The sequence below is a fragment of the Hemiscyllium ocellatum genome, chromosome 3, assembly GCF_020745735.1.
Source record: "Hemiscyllium ocellatum isolate sHemOce1 chromosome 3, sHemOce1.pat.X.cur, whole genome shotgun sequence".
Lineage (NCBI taxonomy): Eukaryota > Metazoa > Chordata > Chondrichthyes > Orectolobiformes > Hemiscylliidae > Hemiscyllium > Hemiscyllium ocellatum.
The window spans coordinates 22918436-22944913 of record NC_083403.1 but is presented as its reverse complement, the minus strand read 5'-3'; the positions used below and the strand labels follow the sequence as shown (position 1 = coordinate 22944913).

The following is a 26478-nucleotide window of genomic DNA, read 5'->3' as shown; positions in this document are numbered from 1 at the left end:
TTTATTTATCGTAGTGATATAATACATATTGGAACATTACAGTACATAGGACTCATTCAGTCTTCATAATCCCAAGCTGCTGTTTTCACTCTTGTGTGGAGTAGAATATAACTGGGCAGGTCTAAATTTTCTTAGCTTAACAAGGAAAGCTGTGGAAAACAATGCACAGAACAATTATGAGCATCTGTTGTTACAACTGAAACAACTTCCGACAGCATACTTCTTTGGAAATATTGAACCCGAGTGGATAAGATTCAAACTCTGCCTCTTTTCCCAACAATATTTTTACACTCAATTCTGTCTCTTAACTCCCCTGTAACCATCAATATACATGTCAACCACAATGCATACTAATATGCTAGTCTCAACAAATAACAGTGCTGCACACAAGAATAAAGTGAAACCAACGTAATGCACATTATTTGTGAGAGATTTAAATTTTGAAAATCACGTACACCATCATTGTGCTTCCAATAAGTCTTACATTAATGGCATTGGAATTGGGCAGTAAATTTGATGATTTGAAATAGTTTTATAGTTTACTCATGTGTCAGGTAAAAATTGTCTCTGCCGGATGATCATCACATGTGTGTCCAAGTACTCCATTGGCACTTGAAATTTTAATTGGAGTCGTATGGGAGTAGGCAGAAAGCAAAAGAATGGAAATGATGTACACTTCTGGGTGTGTTGTCAGGAATGGTGCAGCACAGTTACATTTCAGCCAAAGTATGACAATGAGCCGTAAGAGAAATTATGTCAAAAGACCAAAAGTTTGGTCAAAGAGTTTCAAGAAGAGATTTCACCTTTCAAGAATAGTTGTAGGGATAATTCAGAAAATCAGACAATTGAGTCATACATTAGTGGAAGGAGAATTATTGGAGAAAATTCTGAAGGAGAGAATTAATTACCACCTGGAGAGGTAAGGTTTGGTCATGAATAGTCAGCATGGCTTTGCAAGAGGAAAGTCATGTGAACAGATTTGACTGCATTTTAAGAAAATGACTAGATATGTAGATGAATATTGTGCAGTTGATGATATTTATGTGTATTTCAGCAAAGCCTTTGACAAGGTCCTACATGGGAGACTGATAAGGAAGGTAAAAGCATATGGGATCCAGGGTAACTTGGCAAGTTGTATCCAAAATCGACTTAAGGGGGTGCAGAGAAGATTCACCAGATGTTGCTTGGGATGGAGCATTTTACTATGAAAGAGACGCTGGATTAGCCTGGGTTGTTTCAAAGCAGAGGAGGTACGGTGGGGATGTAGTTGAGATATATGAGATTGTGAGGGATATGAAGAGGATGGATTGAACATTAGGAGAACCGAAGGTTAAGTGAAAAGGCAGGAAAGTAGAATTAAGGATTATCAGATCAGTCATTAGGTCTCACTGAATGACCGAGTTGAATGGCCTATTTCTGTTTTGGTGTTTTAACTGATAGTGTTTCAGTTACACTCATCTGCATCAAACAGGTAACATTAAAGTCACATTAAAGATTACCAACGCAACAGTAGCATCTGGCTGACAATGTGGAAAATTACCCTAAAATGCCTGCGCACAAAAGCAGGACAAAGTCAACCTGGGCAATTACAATTACCACCCCATCAGTCTACTCTCAATCATCAGTGAAATGAAGTAAAGTGATATCTTGCATAAGCAGAGATACAAAATCAGTTAATGTTTTTTAAAATTCAAAACTAATTAAATAAAATAAGCATGGAGGATCAGGTGATATGTTGTTTCTGCATGATGTGGGAGCTGGTGGACCCCATTTTGGTTCCTAGTGACCATGGCTGTAGTAAATGTTGGTTGGTGGAAGAACTCTGGCTCAGAGTTGAAGAGCTGGAGTCTTAGTTTCAAACATTGCGACACATCAAAGAGGGGGAAAGTTTCTTGGATGCTGTGTTTCAGGAGACAGTCATACCCCTTAGACTAACTAACTCAAATTCGGCCAGTGGTCAGGGACAGGAGGGTGTGACTGCGAGTGAGGCAGGTAGTGGGATCCAGGAAGTAAAGTTGCAGGAGCTTCAGCCCCTGTCCTCATCCAACAGGTTCAAGAGCTTTCCTCCTTGTGTGAACAGGAATGGGGACTGCAGAGAGGATGAGCCAACTGACCACAACACCGTGTTGCAGGGAGCCATTCAAGTGGAAGGAGAGAAGACAAATGTTGTAATTGGAGAAAGTATAGCTAGAAGCAAAGACACTGTTTTCCGTGACCAGGATCAATAGCCTCGAAGGTTGTGTTGCCTCCCTGGTGCTCGGGTTTGGAATAGTTCTTCTGGGCTACAGACGAACTTGGAATGGTAGAGTAAAGATCCAGTGGTCATGGTTAACATAGGTACCAACGACATAGCTAAAACTAGGGCAGAGGTTCTATTAAGGGACAATGAACATCCAGGAGCTAAATTAAAAAGCAGAACCAAAAATGTAATAATCTCTGGATTATTATCTGAGCTATTAATTGGCACACAATCAATAAGATTAAGCACGTAAATGAGTGGCTGAAAGATTGGTATGGAAGAAATGGGTTTGAATGGGTTGGTAAAATTCTAGAATCCATCACTGAGGATGAGGTTTCTAAAGTCTTGGAAGAGCAGAGTCTGATTAGAACAAGTCAAATGGATTTAGTAAGGGGAGGTCGTGTCTGACAAACCTGTTGGAATTCTTTGAAGAGGTGACAAGTAGGTTAGACCAGGGAAACCCAGTGGATGTGGTCTATCTAGACTTCCAAAAGGCCTTTGATAAGGTGCCACACAGGAGGCTGCTGAGCAAGGTGAGGGCCCATGGTGTTTGAGGTGAGCTACTGGTATGGATTGAGGATTGGCTGTCTGACAGAAGGCAGAGAGTTGGGATAAAAGGTTCTTTTTCAGAATGGCAGCCGGTGACAAGCGGTGTCCCGCAGGGTTCAGTGTTGGGACTGCAGCTGTTCACATTATATATTAATGATCTGGATGAAGGGACTGGGGGCATTCTAGTGAAGTTTGCCGATGATATGAAGTTAGGTGAACAGGCAGGTAGTATTGAGGAAGTGGGGAGGCTGCAGAAAGATCTAGACAGTTTAGGAGAGTGCTGCAAATGTGTTGCTGGTCAAAGCACAGCAGGCCAGGCAGCATCTCAGGAATAGGAGAGTGGTCCAGGAAATGGCTGATGGAATTCAACGTGAGCAAATGCGAGGTCTTGCACTTTGGAAAAAAGAATAAAAGCATAGACTACTTTCTGAATGGTGAGAAAATTCATAAAGCCAAAGTACAAAGGGATCTGGGAGTGCTAGTCGAGGATTCTCTAAAGATAAACATGCAGGTTGAGTCTGTGATTAGGAAAGCGAATGCAATGTTGTCATTTATCTCAAGAGGGTTGGAATATAAAAGCACTGTTGTGCTACTGAGACTTTATAAAGCTCTGGTTAGGCCCCATTTGGAGTACTGTGTCCAGTATTGGTCCCCACACCTCAGGAAGGACATACTGGCACTGGAACGTGTCCAGCGGAGATTCACACGGATGATCCCTGGAATGGTTGGTCTAACATACGAGGAACAGCTGAGGATCCTGGGATTGTATTCATTGGAGCTTAGAAGATTAAGGGGAGACTTAATAGAAACTTACAAGATAATACATGGCATGGAAAGGGTGGATGCTAGGAAATTGTTTCCGTTAGGCGAGGAGACTAGGACCCGTGGACACAGCCTTAGAATTAGAGGGGGTAAATTCAGAACAGAAATGCGGAGTCATTTCTTCAGCTAGAGAGTGGTGGGGCCTGTGGAATCCATTGCCGCAGAGTACAGTGGAGGCCGGGACGCTAAATGTCTTCAAGGCAGAGATTGATAGATTCTTGATGTCACGAGGAATTAAGGGTTACGGGGAGAATGCTGGTAAGTGGAGTTGAAATGCCCATCAGCCATGATTGAATGGCGGAGTGGACTCGATGGGCCGAATGGCCTTACTTCCATTCCTATGTCTTATGGTCTTAATTCCTGTGACACTGGCACCAGTAGTAGGGAAAGGACCTGTTCCGATGGGACCGTCTTCATCTGGAACTAGAGTCCAAGTGAATTGCATAACTAGGCTTGTAGTTGAGGGGGGAGCTGCAATTAAAGGGGAAATCAAATTAAAAGGAACAAGTAAGAGTGCAAAGCTCAGGCGTAGTTATTAAAATCTCCAGCACAGACACAAATAGGACAGAATGTTTGGAAAGGGTTAGCAATCAAACTTCATGCACACTGGACAAACGAAAATGAGAAGAAGAATGGTTAATACAGGACTGAAGGTGTTATAACTGAATGCACGGAGTATTAGGAATAAGGTAAATGAACTTGTGACGCAGATCGAAATTGGCAGGTATGATGTATTGGGTATTACAGAGGTGTGGCAGGAAAGGGGATCAGGATTAGGAGCTGAATATTCAAGGAATACATCCTATCAAAACGATACGCAGGTGGGCGGAGGGGGTGGGGTTGCCTTATTTGTAGGAAATTAAATCAATAGTGTGAAATGAAGTAGGGTCAGATGGTGTAGAATCTGGTAGGTATAATTGAGGAACTGCAAAAGATAAAAAAAACATAATTGGAGCTATGTACAGGTCTCCAAACAGTAGTCAGGAGCTGGGGCACAAGATACACCAGGAGATAGAAAAGGCATGTAGCAAAGGCAAAGTTATAGTGATCATGAGGCATTTCAATATGCAGGTGGACTGGGAAAATACAGTTGATAGTAGACTGCAAGAAAATAAATTTGTGCAATGTCTACGAGATGGCTTTCTGCACCAGCTGCTGGTGGAGCCCACTAGGGAACAGGCAATACTGGATTTAGTATTGTGCAATGAGGCAAACTTGATAAGAGACCTGAAGGTGAAGGAACTCTTAGGAGGCAGTGATCATAATATGATTGAATTTACTCTGCAGTTTGAGAGGGAGAAGATAGAATCAGAGGTAACAGTATTATAGTTGAATAAGGCAATTACAGAGGCATGAGCTGGGTAGAATTGACTGAGAGAAGAGCTCAGCAGGAAAGACAGTGGAACAGCAATGGCAGGAATTTCTGGGAGTAATTCAGGATACACAGCAGAGATTCATCTCGAGGAAAAAAAAAAGCATGGTACACAGAAGATGATGCAACCATTGCTGACTAGGGAAGTCAGGGATAGCATAAAAGCAAAAGAGAAAGCATATAAGTGGCGAATGGCAGAGGGAAACCAGAGGATTGGGAAGCTTACAAAGACCAACAAAAAAAAAGGGGGAAGATTGAATAGGAGAGTAAGCTAGCCAGTAATAGAAAGGAAGACTGTACGAGTTTCTTTAGATATACAAAGGGTAAAAGGGAGGCAAAAGTGGACACTGGGCTGCTGGAAAACGGCACTGGAGAGATAGTAAAAGAGAACAAGGAAATGGCTAAGGAACTGAATAATGACTGAATAACTTTGTATCAGTCTTCATGGTGACTCAGAGAGTGAGGGGGCAGAGCTGAGTAATGCGGCCATCACCAAGGAGAAGGTGCTAGAAAAACTGAATAAATCACCTCAACCAGATGGACTACACCCCAGAGTTCAAAGGGACATAGCTGAAGGGATAGTGGAGGCATTAGTGGTGATCTTTCAGGAATCATGAGAATCAGGAATGGTCCCAGCGGACTGAAAAATTGCTAACGTGACACCCCTGTTTAAAAGGAGAATAAGGCAAATGACAGAAAATTACAGACCAATTAGCCTAACCTCCGTTGTGGGTAAGATCCTGAAATCTATTGTGAAGGATGACATTTCTGAATACTTGGAAGTGTATGGTAAAATAGGGCAGAGTCGGCATGGTTCTTCAAGGGTTGGTCATGCACAAGTCTGCGAGAATTCTTTGAGGAATTAACGAGCTGGTTAGATCAAGGAGAGCCTATGGATGTTATTGACATAGACTTCAAGAAGGCCTTTGACAAGGTGCTACACAGGAGGCTACTGAGTAAGAAAGGGCCCATTGGTGTTAAAGGAAAGATGCTAGCATGGATAGAAGCTTGGCTGCCTGGCAGGAAGCAGAGAGTGAGGATCAAAGGGTCCTTCTCAGGATGACAGCCAGTGACAAGAGGTGTCCCACAAGACTCAATGTTGGGACCACAAGTTTTCACTTCATACATTAACAATCTTAATGAAGGAACAGAGGGCATTCTGGCTATACGACAAAAAGATAGGTAGAGGGACAGGTAGCACTGCGGAAGTGGGGAGGCTGCAGAAAGATTTGGACAGATTAGGAGAGTGGGCAAAGAAGTGGCTGATGGAGTACAAAATGGGAAAGCATCAGGTCATGCATTTTGGTAGGAAGAATACAGGAATAGACTATATTCTAAATGGAGAAAATTCAGATGTCTGGAGTGCAAAGAGACTTGGGAGCTGTAGTCCAGGATCCTTTCAAGGTAAACTTGCATTATAAGTCATTAGGAAGGCAAATGCAATGCTAGCATTTATCTTGAGAGCACTTGGATGTGAAAGCAGGCTTGTACTTCTGAGGCTCTAGTCAGGTCACATTTGATGTATTGTGCGCAGATTTGGGCCCCACAATTCAGGAAGGATGTACCAACCCTGGAGTATGTTCAGAGGAGGTTCACGAGAATGGTCCCATGAATGAAAGTTCAACATATGAGGAACCTTTTAGGATTCTGCAACTATATTCGATGGAGTTTAGAAGGATGGATGGGGGGATTTATTTAAAACATACAGAATATTGAATGGCCTCGACAGAGTGGATGTTGGGAAGATATTTCCATTGGTAAGAGGGACTAGGACCCAAGGCCACAGCCTTAGAGTAAAGGGAAGACCGTTTAGAACGGAGATAAGGAGAGACCTCTTCAGGCAGAGAGTGGTGAATCTATGGAATTCACTACCACAGAAGGATGCAAATGTCAGGCCATTGAATGTATTTAAGACTGAGATAGATAGGTTCTTGATTGTAAAGGGGATCAAGGTTTATGGAGAGAAGGTGGGAGAATGGGGATGAGAAACTTATGATGGGCTGAATGGACTAATTTCTGCTCCTATGTCTTATGGTCATGGGAGTGACCATAAGACATAGGAGCGACAGTGATATTAAACAGTTCCTGGTTAGCAATAACTAGTGACCAATTGGGTTCTGCTGGGGCACTCAGTTCCTGGACTAATTACAGCCTTGGTTCAGACATGGGAAAAGAGCTGGATTGCAGAGGTGTAGTGAGATTTACAGCCCTTAACATCAAAGCCACCTTTGACCAAACTGTGGCATCAAGAAGCCCTTGCAAAACTGAAATCCACAGGAATCAAGAGAAAACTCTTCAATGGTTGGAGTCACGTCTGGCACAAAACAAAAATTATTGTTGGAGGTTAGTCATATTGGCTCCAGGATACTGTTCCTCAGAGCAGAGTCCTAGGCCCAACCATCTTCAGCTGGTTTGTCAATGACCTTACATCATAAGGTCAAATGTGTGTATGTTCAATGATGAATGCATGATGTTGAGCACAATTTGACATTCTGTAGATATTGAGAGTGGACCGTATCCAAAAGCAACAAGATCTGGACAAATATTCGGACTCAAGCTGAAAAGTGCCACATTCGTGCACCTAAATACCAGGAAATAAAAATCTCCAAATTAGACCATTTAACCATCACACCTGACTTTCAATGGCATTGTCATCACTGAATCCCCCACTATCAACATCTTGAAGGTTATCATTGACCAGAAACTGAATTGGATTTGCCAGTAAACACAGTAGCCAAAAGAGCAGGGCACAGGGCAGGAATACTGCAGCAGGTAAGTCACCTCCTGGCATCATCCACAACATGGAGCTCGATTGGCTCTACATCTACAAATATACTCCTCCATCTGTCATTTAGTAGCAAAGCATTCCATACTCTTACTACTATCTACAAGATGCACTGCAGAAATTCATCAAAGATCCTTAGCACCTTCCAATCTTACAATTACTTCCATCTGGAAGGAAAAGGGCAGCAGGTACATGGTAACATCATCACCTGCAAGTTGCCCTCTAAGCCACTCACCATCCTGACTTGGAAATATATCACTGTTTCTTTACTCTTACTAGGTGAAAATCCTGGAATTCCCTCCCCAACAATATTTTGGTCAGTTTAAGAAGGCAGCCCACCATCACATTCTCACCAGCAACGAGGGGCTGGCAATTGATACCCACGTCCCACGATTGATAAAAACATGCTGGACTCACCTGTGTGAGAAACTTGTTCATGATGAGGTCTGGCAATATAAGGTATTGTGCAAAAAGGTTTAGTATCTTCCTCTTCATCTGTATTTAATATAAAGCATTATACCAGGTTATATGTGAATTTCAAGAATTGTTTTTCTCAGCTGCTAATAAAATAAAAATACCTTCTGACCACTTTTTATGCACGTTTCACAATTTCCATGCTTCGTTCCCTGAAAGTGCAATCTGTTAGAATCTCACAGCACAGAAAGAGGCCATTTGTCCCATTGACGCTTACTAGCTCTTTGAACTATCCAATTACCAAGCTGTTTTCCTTGTTGGTTGAAATTACTTCAAATATTTAGGTATATATTCAACTCCTAGTGCTGGGCTAGTGATTCTTCAGTCAATGCAAATTCTTTCACATTCCTGCCAGTGATTGTTCTCCCAGTAAGGTAAATATAAAATGCTGTAAACATTCATTCCTCATGGTATCTGCTAATTTATCCTCATCCAGTACCTACCTATATGCACTTTACATCAGAATTTGTAAGACAGCAATCAGGAAATACCAACTGATTTTTTTTAAAATCACTTTTCTTGGGCTGGAGATACTAAGCTCAATTATAACACACTGGTTATTGTGCCAATGAGATCAACTCAATTCATAAAGAGAGGGATGTGAACCTGAGATTTCTTTGTTTGTTTGACTTTATGTTACATTAGGTATTATCTGCTCAACATCCTTATAAAAATGTAAAATTCCATTCATTCTGAAGTTACTGTACAATTTTATGAATAAAATGGTTCTTGGGATTGTGCACCAACCATTTCACCAGTAACATACACCTGTACTTTGTGCATTGTTGTGACTCTCTGGAATCCAGCATTTCTGGGATCTGGAGTACTGGCAGAAGATTTGTTAATTTGCATGGATTGGGTAGCCACTCAAGTCTTTTACTTTAATGCTGACATTGTAGGGGCAAATGGTCGGCAAATTTGGAAATGCAGGAAGCAGAATGGATACTGTACCATTATCCTCTAGGACCTTGGTTCCATCTTTTCTTTGTTCATCTTCAGACTCACTATGTACATTGTTTTGTGGTTTCACTCGGGGTGCTGTGCTGCCATCCTTCCGTAGAGCTGGTGCAACGAGCCAGCTCCTGTGAATGACCTCAGAGATCTTCTCACAAGAGAAGAATAACTGGCAGCTGCGTATTCCTTCCAACAGATCAACAACCTGGGTAATACTGCACAGCACATAGATTAGCAGAAGAACTCAGAACAGTAGGAACTTTCACACTGTTCCAGCAACAATGTTTGTTTATTTAACAGTTTTAACATTAAAAAAAGTGCTGATGAGTGACAGGGAGGGGACAGGTTAGATGGAAAATGGGGTGTAAAGGAATAAACAATGCACACCTAAACATGATGCAAGATTTGGGAGAAGTGACCAAAAACTTGATTAAAATATGGTTTTAAAGAAGGTGAAAATAGAATCCAAAAATTAAAAATGTTTTCTGCAAGGAATTCTAAATAACAGATTTGAGTTACGTAAAAATAAACAGTTCTTTCTTAATTGCATGATTCTCTCCTGCCTAGCTATGTCAGTGTGTTTCAGGCCACAGTGGTCCCTGCTTCCGCCCCACCTCCTGTCCAAGTTAAGATGTCAGTGTTGGGGGTAGGATCTGCCAGCCAACATTCCAAACAATGGGCCTATAGAAATTAGACAAAAAAACCCAGCAACTGGAGCAAGCCATTTGACCCTTCAAGCCTGCTCCACCATTCAATACGATCATGGGTGATTATCCAACTGACTACCCTGTTCCCAGTTGGAGGAATTTTATTTGCTTCAAGTCAAGTCAAGCATTCTTACTTCAGGTGGCAGGCTTGTGTTAGAGAGCTGCTGGCCAATGTGATGGGTGGTTGGCCACTTTATGTTCTCAGCAGCACTAAATGAAATCCTACTGGATTGAGGAGCCAACCGGTTGCAATGTTTGATGTAGGCAGGGCAGAGGAGTGAGGGCATTATTTAAGAGGCCCGAGGGTAGGTTAAAGGAGATAGTACACCTGATAGACTCAGACGACTTGAAAAGGTGGTTCCAATACTCCAAATCAATGCTGATCCATGAAGGTAAAATTGTTGACTTTCCTGCATGGCCTTAGGTAAAGTATAGAGGCAGTGAGATAAAGCTCTTAAGTGCTCCTTTAGTGGCCAATTACAGGGTGGTGATCCTGTCTCACCATCAGTCAAATTTCAGACAAATGTAGGAGACTTGTGGGTAGTTGATGGGAAGTTTAAGACCACTCACTAGATTAATGTGGCCCCCACGTTTAGACTGTTTGGTGATGTTATGTAAATCCAGTGGTATCATTCCAGTTATTGTTGCATTGCCATTTGTGGGAGTGGTAGATAAATTTGTTCCTGTGTTTCTTACTTTACAAGAGTAACTATGCTTCATAATTATTCACTGTAAGGTTCATTGGCCCAAGAGATCGAGAAAGGGTCATGACACCAAAATTGAGCAAACTTACTTTGCTAAATATACTGCACAGACTCCACCTTGCTTAAGGTGTTTGTAGACAACAGGCAAAGCAAGTTGAGGGCTAAGCATATCCAAAGCGACCTGCACAGGATACAAGACGATGAAGAACTTAATATAAAATGCATTTAATATTCAAGTTACCTTAAGATATAAACTAGTGAAACAGGAAGATTCATGGAAATTTTATTTTTGTATTATGATCTATAATAATAATAGAGGGAGTGGAGTATATACTGAAAATAAGGAATGTGAAGGACTGTGAGGGATGATTATTGGTGTAAGGAATTACTTAAGACTGGAACCTGTTGCAGTCAGGGAGAGAAGATTGAAGGAAGTTAATAGAACTTTTGAAAATTAGGAAGAATTTTACAACAAGTAGGGTATGATTATTTATCCGATCAAGTAGCTTACATATGGGTGGAAGCCTTGTATTAAACTTATTTCAGAAGTTTAATACAAAAGTTGGAATAAAGATGAAGAAAGGTAAAGAATGTACTAAAGTTCCTGGAGTCTGATGGCAAATCCTTAACATTGTTTATCCTACTAGATCAGAATGAAATTGCATATTCAATAGGAAACAACACTCCCTCTCTACAATCTTGTTCCTCCCTGGCTGCATGAACTCACTCTGGATAAATTCACGTGACATTGAGTTACCCATCGAGGCCACTTGACTCTGATGCTATGCTGACTTATGTGACACACCTTCCAGTAGGTCACTAGATAGCAATCAGGAATGACTGATATTTTCTTTTCTACTCAAAACAATTGATGTACCTTTATTGCTGTACCAACAGAGACCACTTAATCCAGCACAGACTACAGTTCAGATCTTGAACTATTCTGACTCAGTACTATACATGGCCGGGTATTACTAATTAGGTTTTGGGTGCATCATGAAGTAGATGTGATCCCTTACGTAATCAAGTGTTAAGTTTTTAGTAAAAAAGAAATTACACCATACTATTTCAATCACAATGGAATTTTTGTTTTGAAGTATTACTCCAAAAGATCAGAAATAAATGTGATCTGTATATGGCTTACTATCAGTGATCGTTAATGCTGTACTTGGGCCCGGACATTCCACGCAGGGCAAGAGGTAGGGGTCAGTTTGGGAGGGAACGGGAGGGATGTCAGTTTGGTCAGGAGGGAGATTTTTGGCTCTGACAGTGATGTGGGATTGGGAGATGTAGGCCTGGAATCAGGTGAGAGGTGTCAGGTCTGATAGCTAGGAAGGGTCTGCCTAGCCAGTGGTAGAGGGGATGTTAGGTCCAAGGTGGGGTCAGGACAGCAATAGGGGAGAACGGATTGGGGGTGGGGTGTTGGTGGCTGACTATAGGATGGTTGTCAGAGGTGTGTAGAGGATTGGGGATAATTAGTTGCAGGGGTCAGAAAAATGGCAATCTGGGAGTTGGAATAGGTTTATGATTCTTGAGCGTTTCCTGGGTATCTATCAACTAAGTTGAAGCCCTGCAGAGGTTCTCACACTGAGGACCTTTATTCGTGGATTCCAGACTCAATGGAATTACCCATTATAATTTTCAATTTCCGAGGCAATCCTCACAGAGACAACTGTGTTGGGGACTTTGCATGGTCCCAATATCCAACTCTTGTGTGCTTTCTTCAACAATTGACCATTGGGATACAAGAGCAATTGCCTTCACCTTTACTATCTGAACTTTCATGAATGCTGTTGCAGTATAAGCAATTTCTGCACTGACCCACTGAAAAAAAGTGTCCCACACTCCCCAGCCTACCTCCATTTCCCATTGCTAATCAATCTAATCTGCATGGGTAATTTAGCCTAGCCAATCAATTTATCCTGCACAGCTTTGGACTGTGGAAGGAAATGGGAACACCTAGGCAGACACAGGAAGAATGTGCAAACTCTATACAGATAGTTACCCAAGGCTAGAATCGAACCCAGGTCCCTGGGCACTAAGAGGCAGCAGTGCTAACCACTGTACCACCATGCTCTTGTAGGCCTAGAGGTTATATTAGATCTTTAATCTTGCTTTGAAGTAAAACATTACAGTGGAGGTTCTGATAGTCAGCAACCCAAATTCTAACCTGAGATTTTCATTTTCTCAGCTGGTTTATCCTTTGGAGTGCTTGAAAATTAGCAATCTACAGTTTTCAGACCTGAACATCTAAATTGATCAGATCCTAAAATTCATATGTTTCACATAGTCAAAAAATGAGACAGCAGCTAAATCCATTTTGGGCTGTGCTTATGAATTTAGTGATGAACAAAGTCGGTTTGATTGAAATTATGGCATTAGTTTAGTTCATTTTATGTTTTAATCCTATTTTAAAATATTTACTTTCTCTTTTAAATCCATGAAATCATTCAACAGTATGCTGCTCACTAACCCCTAGCAATACAACTCATCTCACACACACAACTGTGCAACGTCTTTGAGAAACGCAACAACAACTGTGTTTATGTAATGTCATTTACATAATGGTGTCCCCAAGGTACTTCAGAAGAGCAATGCCAAACCAAATTTGAAACCCAGCCACATAACAGACAGATAGGATGCGCATCCCAAACTGTAGTGGCAAAAAGTAGGTTTAATCAGCATCATAATGGGCGGCACAGTGGTTAGCACTGCTGCCTCACAGTGCAGAGACCAGGGTTCAATTCCCACCTCAGGCCAATCTCTGTGTGGAGTTCGCACATTCTCCCAGTGTCTATGCGGGTTTCCTCCGGGTGCTCTGGTTTCCTCTCACAATCCAAAAATGTGCAGGTTAGGTGAATTGGCCACGCTAAATTGCCCGTAGTGTTAGGTGAAGGGGTAAATAAAGGGGAATCTGTCTGGATGTGTTGCGGGTTGGTGTGGACTGAAGGGCCCGTTTCCACACATTTAGTAATCTAAATAAAGGAGTAACTAACTGAAGGGGCAGAGAATTTCAGTATGAAGGGATTGGACAGCAGAACGTCCATTGTTGGGGGTGGGATAATGTGTTGTAGCATCAAATTGATGCTGTACTGAAGCTAAAGAGAAAACTTGCTTGGAATTGGGGGAAGAGAGGCAGGTGATAGGATTCATATTGTTTTTTTCATTACTCTTTCTTGACATCAATGGCAAGGGTCAGCTTTTGTTGCACATCCCTAACTGCCCTTGAACTGAGGGATTTGCTGGGCTATTTCAGGTTGAGAGTTTGGAAATAAATGTATGCCAGGCAAGGTAAAGACGGCAGAATTCCTTCTCTAAAAGGATATTAGTGAACCGGCTGGGCTTTGACAGCAGTTGTTGATCACTTCATGGTGCCATTACTGAAACTAGTTTTCATATTCCAGATTGATTTTACTGACTGTTTAAATTCCACCAGCTGCCATGGTGAGATATGAAGCCATGTCACCCACAGTAATAGGCCATTCTCTAGTTTACTATTAGGGAGACTCTTGACCTTGATGAAGCAAATTCAAATCTTTGCAATAAAGACAAGGCAACGGACTGCGTTCAGATCCATAACATAATGGGTGATGTAATTATAAAAGCAACAGGTTACTTACAGCATCAAACATCTTTCCTTGGATATCATCAGTAGCTGTTACAATATCTTTATTAATGAATTCAACATTATTTGGCCACTCTTTCTCATGGGCCACTTCCCAGGCATTCCGCCAGCGCTGGTAATTTCTTTTGGCATTGGAATGGTGATCTGGTCTTACTTCAAAACTGTACACATGGCCAGAAGATCCCACTGTGGAGGTAAAACATGAAAATCGGAATTGTAAATGAACGCACACATTTTTGGCACATATAATGTCTTTCACAATGCTCCACCTTCCTTCCCTGAAGGTTGGTTTCAAGGATAATTGACAGCCTCCTACTGCCTAACTCAATTACCCATTCTTCAGATATGACCCAGTATCAGCAGGTAACTTGGCTGTACAGGCCAGTTCATCCCTGTCTGAAGATTAGATTACTTACAGTGTGGAAACAGGCCCTTCGGCCCAACAAGTCCACACAGACCCGCAACCCACCCATACCCCTTACCTAACACTACGGGCAATTTAGCATGGCCAATTCACCTGACCCGCACATCTTTGGACTGTGGGAGGAAACCGGAGCACCCGGAGGAAACCCACGCAGACACGGGGAGAACATGCAAACTCCACACAGTCAGTCGCCTGAGGCGGGAATTGAACCCAGGTCCCTGGTGCTGTGAGGCAGCAGTGCTAACCACTGTGCCACCGTGCCGCCCAAACCTGTACCATCAAGGCTGTTTTGTAGGGACCTCATTGACTCATAGCCCTTTACAGCACAAAAAGAAGCCATTTGGCCCATTATGTCCACAGCAGCTAACAGATCTGACTACATTAATATTATTGTCCAGTTCTTGGCCCAGAGCCCTGGAGGCTGTAAGAATGCAAGTGAATATCTAGATACTGCTTAAATGTAACAAGAGTTAATGACTCAATCATCTTTTCGGGGAGTGAGTTCCAGAGTCCACCACCTCAAATGAAAAATATTCTTCTTGATTCTCCTCTTAGTCTTCTATCCCTTACCTTAAACCCCTGATTATTCACCTCTCTACTAAAGGAAAATAGTATCTTTCTATCCAGCTTAAATATACCCCTCACAGTTTCATACAACTATCAGATACCCTCAACATTTACTGTTCTAAGGAAAATAACCCAAGCCTAATCCATCCTTCATCATCTCCTCAGAACCCTCTCCAGTGCAATCATTTCCATAATGTTGTGACCAGAAATGAATGCAGTCCTCCTACTGCAGCCTAACCAACACTTTATACAGCTCTTGACATAATCTCCTTTCTCGTGTATTCTGCACCTCAGCTAATAAAGGCAAGTATCTTGTCTTCTTAACCACCTTATTCTACTCTCCTGCTACCTGTGGATACATACTCCAAGGTTCCTCTGATCTTCAGTACTTTCCAGGGTCCTACCATTCAAAGGTCCTTCCCTTACGTTATTAGCTCTCCCAAAGTGCAGTATCTCACACACTTCCACATTGAATTCCATTCACCAGCTGGCCAATCCATTGATATAGTCTTACCGTTTACTGTTATCCTCCTCACAATTTACCACCCTACCAAGTTTGGATCACCAGTGAATGACTTAGTCATAAATCCCCCCCAACATGATTAACTTCCCCAATTTCAACTAAGGTTACTGAAGCACATTGCTCTATCATTCCCGTTGCCCCAATTAATTCAGCATGACACTTGCTTTTTAAGTCAAGTACCACAATCAGCCGCAAGATCTTTTCACTGGATTATCATGTAGACTTGTGAAAAGAACATTTCAAGAAAATAAGGGTTTTAAATTTGCATTCTATATATGAATTCCCAAGATATGTTGATTAAACAAATAGATTTTATGTTGAATTTCTGTGACTCACATTGACTGTTCTATGTAGAACTGCAAAAAGGCACGCATAATATCAGAGTTCCTCTGAAAGAAAGGTTTGCATCTCACCAAGAACGCAGTGTTTCAACACATAGCAACATTTACATAGCAGAGATATTGCAGTAGCTCTCCGTTTTGGGGTAAAAATGTAATTGAATTATTTTTAGTGGGCATATTTAATTGTTAACAATTTTCTGCAAGAATTTTTTGTGAATTTAGATTATTAATGTTGGAAATCTCTTGTATCTTCATCTTCTGACCACATATATATTTTAACTTCCAAGATGAGCAATGTTAATTATGATCACGGAAAACTTTGAATTATTGGCACCCGGAGACTAGGAAGCTCGAAGGAAAACAAGGATCTTGGGTTGTTTATCCAGAGATCTCTGAAGGGAGCAGCATTTAATAGGGTGGGTAACACAGTTTATGGGATACTTGCCTTCATCACTCCTGGCATAGATTAGAAGAGCAGGGAGGTTATGGAGGAGCTCTACAGAACTTTGGTGAGGCCAGAGTTGGAAGACTGTGTGCAGTTCTGGTCACTGCACTACAAAAAGGATATGATTGCACTGAGGGCACAGAGGAGATTCATCAGAATATTTTCTGGGATGAAGCATCTTAAAGTCATAGAGATGTACAGTACGGAAAGAGACCCTTTGATCCAACTCGGCCATGCAGACCAGATATCCCAACTAACCTAGTCCCGTTTGCCAGCACTTGGCCCACATCCCTCTAAACCTTTCCTCTTCACGTACCTATCCAGATGTCTTTTAAAATGTCGTAATTGTACAATCTCCACTGCTTCCTCTGGCAGCTCATTCCACACACGCACCACCCTTTGCGTGAAAAGGCTGCCGATACCTTTTATATCTTTCCCCTCTCACCCTAAACTTATGCCCTCTACTTCTGGACTCCCCCAATCCAGAGAAAAGACCTTGTCAATTTACCCAATCCATGTCTCTCATGATTTTATAAACCTCTATAAAGGTCTCCCTCAGCCTCTGACGCTTGAGAGAAAACAGACCCAGTCTCTCCCAAAAGTTCAAACCCTCCAACCCTAGCAACATCCTTGTAAGTCTTTTCTGAACCCTTTCAAGTTTCACAACATTCCTCCTATAGGAGGGAAACTAGAATTGCACACAATATTCTAAAAGTGGCCTAACGAACATCCTGTCCAGCCACAACATGACCTCATAACTCCTTTACTCAGTGCTCTGATCAATAAAGGAAAGCATACTAATTGCCTTCTTCACTGTCCTATCTACCTGCAACTCTACTTTCAAGGAATAAGCTGCACTCCAAGGTCCACTTGTTCAGCAACACTCCCTAGGACCTTATCATTAAGTGTATAAGTCCTACTCTGATTTGCTTTTCCAAAATGCAGCACCTCACATTTGTTTAAATTAATCTCCATCTGACACTCCTCAGTCTATGAGCCCAAGATCCCGTTGTAATCGGAGGTAACCTTCTTAGCTGTCTACTACACCTCCAACTTTGATGTCATCTGCAAACTTACTAACTATACCTCCTATGTTCACAATCAAATCAATGACGAAATTTATATATATGACAAAACGCAATGGATCCAGCACCAATCCTTGTGGCCAGCTTTGAAGAGGCTGAATATGCTTGGGTTGTCTGCTTTAGAGCAGAGTTGAGGGGCAAACCTGATTGAAGTGTACAAGATTATGAGGGGCATGGGACAGGGTGAATAGAAAGCAGCTGTTACCCTTAGTTGAAGGATCAATGACAAGTGGGCATAACTTTAAGGTTAAAGGCAAGAGCTTTAGAGGGGATTTGAGGAAAATCTCTTTCAACCAGAGGATGGTGATCATGACTTGCATTTCATCATGGAACAGGTGGAGGTTGCACACTCTGGTAGGGTTGTCAAGGCTGGAAACCTCACAACCTTTAAAAGGTATTAGGATAAGCATTTGAAATTATATAATATTTAAATTTACATGGCCAAGACCTGGAAAGTGGGACTTGTGTAGATTTAAGAGTAGTTTGTCAGTGAACCCAATAGGCCAAAGGGCTTCTTTTGTACTGTATGATTCTATGAAAATCAGTACAGTATGAAGCATTCACAGTTTAAGTAAAACAAAGTCAAAAATAGTTCCTCTAGTATGTTTTAATATTATGCCTCAAATGTAACATCAAATAGCTGTTACCATTACAACAGCATGTTTCTTATCAAATGGTTGTGGGCTCAAGCCTCACTTCAGAAATTTGTTTGTGGCTGAACTTGTGTGCAGGTCTAAAGGAGCACTTTTTGAAGAAAAGGAGATGGCTAATATACATCTTTCAACCACACAAAATAAAACTGGCTAAACAATTTTCTTTGCAAACTTGTGAACAAATCGAGTGCTGTTTCCCCTGAAATACAACAACAATAACTCTAAAATTCTTCAGTATTTATAAAAAGCTTTGGGATGTTCAGAGATCATAGAAATTGCAAACAACATTTAAAACCTTTGTAATTTTTCTCCTCTTTCTCGCGGAGTTTTGCCCTTTTAATTTTGCCATTGCCATTTCTAGCCCCTTGGATTCAGTCTAATTTATCAAACCTATCAGGACTGACAGCAGAATATTTTTACAATAATGATTTTGGAAGAGCTGCCAACACTGAGGCAATGTTGTTCGGGCCATGTTGAAGACAATGGGCGTACAAGTGTTTGTATGTCCTTAGATCACTTCGCACAGCCTGCTATCCAGTCATCTTGAATATCCTTGCCACTGGACCAAAGGTTGCCCACCTGCATTACGGTGACATGCAAGCCATGATTGTAAGCTACGAGTGCACCTTAGACTCGATTTGCATTTGGACCATGGCCAAGCAAGACTCTGTCACTGTACTGACACCTTGGACTTTCCTTGTTATAATGCTGAACCTCACCTTCAACCAGCTTCCCACTGGAGTGGAACTGATCTACAGAATAAATAGAAATCTATTTAATGCCCTGCAGGCCAACTTTTATTTTTCTGTGGAACATGGGATGTCTCTGGCTGGCCAGCATTTAGCGTCCACCCTTATTTCTGTCATAAATGGGAGATCCATTTCTTATTAAAACAGTTACACCTAGATCTGATCTCTTTCATAATGGGAATCATCCTCTCCATCCACTGTCAAAACCCCTGCATATGTTACAGGTGTCAATAGCTCTTCTAAATTCCATTGGATGCAGGCCCAATTTGTCTAATCTTTCTTTATAAAATAACACCTTCATTGCAGTAATTTCCATAATCTAGATATTCTTTCATCTTCTGATACAGGCCCTCATGGAGGAAGCTGCCTGGCTTCCACACTAAAAGTGAATTCTTAGTGACATTTTAAATTCACTCATGGGATATGAATATCACTAACTGGGCCAGCATTTATTGCCAATCCAGAGTAGCCCTTAAGAACATTGTAGTGAACTGCCGTCTTAAGCTGCTGGAGTCCCTGTACAATAGGTAGACCCATAATGCCATTAGGAAGGGAATTGAGCTTGGACCATGACCTTGGTGCTAGGTTGAGGCACTGCTCTTCAAGAACTCGCTTCCCCTGGTGACTGAAGTTTGTGCTGGCACATTGAGGCCAATGTTGAACCTTGTCACTGACGTCTACCTTATTGATAGAATAAATTGACAAAATATGTTGGGTGGCCCATCATGTCTAAGTCCTCATCGGGGATTTTGACTACAGTGCATTATGGTGGTAGGATAGTTGGTAGAGGACCTTTGTCTTCCAACTATTTAGTGTAATGACTTTGTTCTCGTATGCTATGCTGAAGGTGTCAATGATGGCTTGAAGCTTCGTCTCTGCGCACTTGCAAGGGCAAGTTTTGTCTACATTCTATAGTTCAGTGACAGAAGATGAAATGACCTTGAGAATCAGATGTCCCAGTAACTAAATCTAGAAATAAACTGTAATGTAATGGATATTTCATTCAAGCATTTTAACAAAGAAATCTTGGCAACATAGATACACATAAGGCATTTGATTATTCAGTTTCTGACAGGAAACCGATTCAGAGATTACCTGTTCGAGATAGAAACAGTGTCATTGCTCCAGATCCTGAACCAGACTCCAAAACATGGTTCCCACTACCAATATCCATCATCATCAGCATGGCACTAATATCCTTCCAGAAGCAAAAAAAAGAATAAAAAACTGAGAATGATTCCGCCTGATTTGTGAAGTGGAACAAAACTTCCAGACTAAAAGATATTGAGACACTGAGAACAAATGAGCATATCCCTTATGGTGTTTCTCATTGTTCAGCGGGCTAACTTTTATAGTGGCTGAGGTTACCACAAAGACCTTTCTTCTGAATCTCGCTCCTCACCTGAGACAAGGAGACTCTCAAGTTAAACCACCACCAGTTATCTCTTTCTCTCATGAGCCAGCAGCCCAACAGTCCACTGTGATTATGGCAACTTTACCTTTACACTACGTCACCCACAATATTTTGCTGTAATCTGCAGCTAGTTTGTCAATTGAGGTCACAAATTCTCCGTTCTTTCAGAAAACAATGCCTGAAATCAATGAGAGTTCATTTACAATTTTGGGGTAGAAATTGAGAACATATTTGTAAATTTTCCGGCCTTAACCCTAATACAGTAACTCAAAATGACTGTCGTAATAGTTGACATTTCAAAGTGTGAAATGAACAGAATTCGCCACCCTCGAGGGATGTGGATGTTCCAATGTCAAGCATATTTAAAGCCGAGATAGATACACTTTGGGTGTCCCAAGGAACCATGAGATATAGAGAACGGGTGGGAAAGTGGAATTGAGGTGAAAATCAACCATGATCATATTGAATGTCATGGCACCTTCAAAGGCTATACTCCTGTTCCTATTAGGTTCTAAACAATAAATTATCTACTAAATCTGTGCAGAACTCTATTTTGCATTTCTGCTTTTCTGTATTTGTTTTATTTTATTGACAATAGGAAATTAACATTTAAAAATAGATGAGAACTGTGATATATGTTTCATGACATATTTATTTCATAGAATCCCTCATGGTAGGCAGACCATTCAGCCTACCAAGTCCACACTGGCCCACCATAGAATATCCCATCCAGATTCATTCCCTCTACCCTATCCCTTAACCTTGTATTTTCCATGCTTAACCCACCTAGCCTGCCCATCCCAACTCCTGTACTCCATACTATGACCAATAAAAGAAAGCACACCAAATGCCTTTTTCACTATCCTATCTACCTGCGACTCCACTTTCAAGGAGCTATGAACCGGCACTCCAAGGTCTCCTTGTTCAGCAACACTCCCTAGGATTTTACCATTAAGTGTAGAAGTCCTGCTAAGATTTGCTTTCTCAAAATGCAGCACCTCGCATTTATCTGAATTAAACTCCATCTGCCACATCTCAGCCCACTGGCCCATTTGGTCAAGATCCTGTTGTAATCTGAGATAACCCTCTTCGCTGTTGACTACACCTGTAATTTTGGTGTCATCTGCAAACTTACTAACTGTACTTCCTATGCTCGCATCCAAATCATTTACATAAACAACGAAAAGTAGTGGACCAGGCACCGATCCTTGTGGCACTCCACTGGTCACAGGCCTCCAGTCTGAAAAACAACCCTCCAACACCACCCTCTGTTTTCTACCTTTGAGCCAGTTCTGTATCCAAATGGCTTGTTCTCCCTGTATTCCAAGAGATCTAACCTTGCTAATCAGTCTCCCATGGGGAACCTTGTCGAACGCCTTACTGAAGTCCATATAGATCACATCTACTGCTCTGCCCTCATCAATCCCCTTTGTAACTTCTTCAAAAAACTCAATCAAGTTTGTGGGACATGATTTCCCATGCACAAAGTCATGTTGACTTTCCCTAATCAGTCCTTGCCTTTCCAAATACGTGTACATCCTGTCCCTGAGGATTCCCTCTAACAACTTGCCCACCACTGACGTCAGGCTCACTGGTCTATAGTTCTCTGGCTCGTCCTTACCACCTTTCTTAAACAATGGCACCACGTTAGCCAACCTCCAGTCTTCCAGGACATCACCTGTAACTATCGAGATACATATATCTCAGCAAGAGGCCCAGAATTCACTTCGGTAGCTTCCCACAGAGTTGTAGGGTACACCTGATCAGGCCCTGGGGATTTATTCATCTTTATGCGTTCCAAGACACCCAGCACTTACTCCTCTATAATATGGACATTTTTCAAGATGTCACCATCTATTTCCCTACAGTGTATATCTTCCATATGCTTTTCCACAGTAAATACTGATGCAAAATACTTGTTTTGTATCTCCCCCATTTTCTGCGGCTCCATACGCATGTGGGTGGCACGGTGGCACAGTGGTTAGCACTGCTGCCTCACAGCGCCAGAGACCCGGGTTCAATTCCCAACTCAGGCAACTGACTGCGTGGAGTTTGCACATTTTCTCCGGCTGCTCTGGTTTCCTCCTACAGTCCAAAGATGTGCAGGTTAGGTGAATTGGCCATGCTAAATTGCCCATAGTGTTAGGTGAAGGGGTAAATGTAGGGGTATGGGTGGGTTGCGCTTCGGTGGGTTGGCGTGGACTTGTTTGGCCAAAGCGCCTGTTTCCACACTGTAAGTAATCTAATCTAATAAAAGGTCACCTTGCTGATCTTTGAGGGGCCCTATTCTCTCCCTAGTTACCCTTTTGTCCTTAATGTATTTGTAAAAACCCTTTGGATTCTCCTTAACTCTATTTGCCTAAACTATCTCATGTCCCCTTTTTGCCCTCCTGATTTCCCGCTTAAGTATATTCTTACTGCCTTTATACTCTTCTAAGGATTCACTTGATCTATCCTGTCTATACCTTACATATGCTTCCTTCTTTTTCTTAACCAAACCCTCAATTTCTTTAGTCATCCAGCATTCCCTATACCTACCAGCCTTTCCTTTCACCCTGACAGGAATGTACTGTCTCTGGACTCTCGTTATCCCATTTCTGAAGGCTTCCCTTTTTCTAGCCGTCCCTTTACCTGCGAACATCTGCCCCCAATCAGCTTTTGAAAGTTCTTGCCTAATACTGTCAAAATTTGCCTTTCTCCAATTTAGTACTTCAACATTTAGAGCAGGTCTATCCTTTTCTATCACTATTCTAAGTCTAATAGAATTATGGTCGCTGGCTCCGAAGTGCTCCCCCACTGACATCTCAATCACCTGCCCTGCCTTATTTCCCAAGAGTGGTGCAAAACTTGACCTTTCTCTAGTAGGTACATCCACATACTGTATCAGAAAATTATCTTGTACACACGTAACAAATTCTCTCCATCTAAACCCTTAACCCTATGGCATCATTAATTAGATTAGTATTTGTTCACAATTACCAATAGCATTTTCAGAGCACACTCAAACATGAAGCACATTGCTGAGAGTCAGAAGTCACATGTAGACCAAACCCGGTAAGGGTGGCAGATTTCCTTCCCAGAAAGACATTTGTGATCCAGCCAGATCTTTACGACAGTCAATAACAACTACATACAATGCCAGCAGATATACGGAAATACCACCACCTACAAGTTCCTCTCCAAGCCATTCACCACTCTGACTTGGACATATACAGCTGTTCTTTCACTGTCGCTCAAATTCCTGGAACGCCCTCTTTAACAGCATTGAGGATGTATCTACAACAATTGCAGTAGTTTAAGAAGGCAGCTCTCAGCCACCTTTTTCCAAGGGTGGAAATGTCCTATATATGAGGCATACTGGGAGGGGAGAGTTTAAAGGGGATGTACAAGTCTTTTTTTACATAGAGGTTGATAGGTGGAACATGCTGTCAGAGGAGGTGGTAGAAGCAGATACATTAGCAATATTTAAGAGGTATTTACACAGAAACGAACAGGCAGGGACTGGAGGGATATGAACCATGTGGAAGCAGATGCATTTTGTTTAGAATGGCATCATGCTTGGCATACATGGTGGGTCTGTACCTGTGCTGGACTGTTCTACGTTCTAACATACACATATTCGAGATGTCGATTATGAAGAGAAGTCTGAAGGCAACTCAGATGTTCTTCTCATTGAACACAGAGGAATGCCATTCAGCCTTTGGAGCTGTTTCACTGCACAATGATATCAGGTCTGACCTGCAGTGTGTCATCCCATATATCTGCCTTTAGTTCAACAGCCATTAAGACTTCTAGTTAACATCAATTTATCCCAGTGTTAAATATAACAATTGAGCTAGCATCAATTATCATTTGCAGAAGATTCCAAACTTTTATCATCTCCTTTATATAGAAACATTTCCTCGTTTTAATCCTGAATGATCTTCTCATCAGCCTTTAAAATGGAAATAGTTTCATTCTTATCTACTTTAAGATCATGAAAACTTGGATCAAATGTCCATTTCTAAATTCCTGGGAACGCAGCCCTAGCTTATGAAGAGAGTATGCCACTTTCTTTGAGGACTGGGCACAGATGTTCACATTTTGGGAATATTCATTCTCAACAGTTTAAATTGGGCATTTGCTTTAAGGTGAGACAATTTGTTTTTACCTATTAAAGCTAAATCTTTATATTTGAATTACAGTTTTCTTTTTTCAAAAGAGACAAGCACTCCTTACTTTAGGATAAGAAATGGCTGGTCCTCTCTTCATCAGCAGCACAAATTCTTCCAGGGACGGCCTCCTCAAGATAAACTTAGAGCCTGTGGAGGTCCTGAAGACTTGGCCGGGGAGATGCCCTAGGATCTCCTGGTGAGAAAGCATGCCCCACTTACTGTGCAACTTCCCATCTTTCACCAAGTTGAACATCTTTTGCAGTTCCAGGCAGTGTCTCCTGCGGAACTCCACCAACACCACATCCCCAGGTTTAAACGGCACTTCTCTGTCCGGGGGGTTTGGTTGACAAGCAGTGTCCTCCCAACCATGGTCCTCCTCCTGGGGCAGATGCCAGCTGCACCCAGGTGCTGCCTGCCATCCTGTAGGGGCGGAGGGCACGGATGCTCCTGTGTAACCCTTTGGGCCTGGTTCCTGGTTTATCTGCTGCAGGTCCATTACCTCCTGGGACAACATCTCCTGGGGGATCAGGCTGCTGACCCGTTCCAGCGGCGATAGGGAACGTCTCCTCGAGAGCTGAGCCCTACTTCCTGGCCGTGTCCAGGCTAGCCGACCCTGCCCAGCGCCCAGCTGCCGTCCTGGCTCGAATCCATCCTCTTCCCCTTCATCTCCGGCCCCTGAGCTGGAGCCGGGCAACACCAGGTTCCGGCTGAAGGGGAGACGGGTCCCTAGGCTCGCAGAAGGGTAATTGCATCTAACCCCAAACTGCTGCTGAAAGCAGTGGGTTGCTTCGCACATTGCTCGCACGGAACGCAGCATATTTTTCCCCGCAGTGAAATCCGTGGCTGTTGTGTGTCACATTGCAACCCAGACCCCGTACACATTGCCTGTCGAGATCCTCACTCGGAACTATCTTAGCAGGAAACAGACGCTTTGCAAAGCTCCTCCTCAGGCCCACGCATCATTTAAAAGCGACCAGCTTCATCCTGTCTGTGTGGAAGGGAGGCATGTGGAATTTACTGAATAGTGGCCACTTTATAAATACTGAGTACAAAAGTTGTGATCTCCAGCATTTGCAGTAATTTTCTTCCACTCTTTAAGTGGACTCCAAATTTTGTTAGCTGTGTCACATTATAGCTTCAGTTATTTTATGACCCTATGTAAGACATAGAATCCCTACAGAATGGAAACAGGCCATTCAGCCCATGGAGCTCACACCCACCCTCCTAAGAGCACTCCAACCCAGACTCACTCCTCTAACCCTATCCCTGCAATTACAATGGCTAATTCACCTCACCTACACTTTCCTAGACTTTTTGGGTAATTTAACATAGTCAAATCCACCTTACCTACATAGGTTTGGACTATGGGAGGAAATCCACACTGATATACGGAGAATGTTAACAATCACACAACACCAGATTATAGTCGCAAATGTGTTGCTGGTCAAAGCACAGCAGGCCAGGCAGCATCTCAGGAATAGAGAATTCGACGTTTCGAGCATAAGCCCTTCATCAGGAATAAGAGAGAGAGAGCCAAGCAGGCTAAGATAAAAGGTAGGGAGGAGGGACTAGGGGGAGGGGCGATGGAGGTGGGATAGGTGGAAGGAGGTCAAGGTGAGGGTGATAGATTATAGTCGACAGGTTTAATTGGAAGCACTAGCTGATGAAAGGTCGGCACTCCGAAAGCTACTGCTTCCAAATAAACCAGTAGGACTATAACCTGGTGTTGTGTGATTTTTAACAAGGTTATAGTCCAACAAGTTTATTTGGAAGTACAGTTATTTGGAGAGCTGCTCCTTCATCAGGTAGCTAGTGGCATAAAAAACTGTAGATGCTGGAATCCAAGGTAGACAAGAAGAACACAGCAAGCCAGGCAGTATCAGAAGGTGGAG

The 26478-nt window shown here is 42.2% G+C and overlaps 1 protein-coding gene across 2 annotated transcripts; it reads right to left on the bottom strand.

Annotated features, from left to right (window-relative positions):
* On the bottom strand, positions 1 to 25490 carry trmt61b (tRNA methyltransferase 61B). Of its 2 annotated transcripts, XM_060856037.1 has the most exons (7): positions 24651 to 25490; positions 20114 to 20216; positions 14227 to 14417; positions 10696 to 10787; positions 9193 to 9410; positions 8185 to 8262; positions 1 to 149 (listed from the first exon to the last, which is right to left on the bottom strand). In XM_060856037.1, the coding sequence occupies exons 1-7, from the start codon at positions 25401 to 25403 to the stop codon at positions 64 to 66; spliced, it is 1521 nt and encodes a 506-aa protein (XP_060712020.1). In that variant the 5' UTR covers positions 25404 to 25490; the 3' UTR covers positions 1 to 63. The 2 variants fall into 2 exon arrangements, with proteins under 2 accessions (XP_060712020.1, XP_060712022.1); XM_060856039.1 differs by lacking the exon at positions 20114 to 20216 and having other exon boundaries at positions 24806 to 25490.
* Between the last annotated feature and the right edge of the window lie 988 nt (positions 25491 to 26478).

Coding starts and splice junctions, on each gene's coding strand:
- trmt61b (XM_060856037.1), bottom strand. CDS start 25,403: ATGCTGCGTTCCGTGCGAGCAATGTGCGAAGCAACCCACTGCTTTCAG. Junction 14,418..20,113: donor ACTGTTTCTATCTCGAACAG/GTAATCTCTGAA, acceptor TTACCTCCACAG/TGGGATCTTCTGGCCATGTG. Junction 150..8,184: donor TGAACAAGTTTCTCACACAG/GTGAGTCCAGCA, acceptor TGTTTTCCACAG/CTTTCCTTGTTAAGCTAAGA.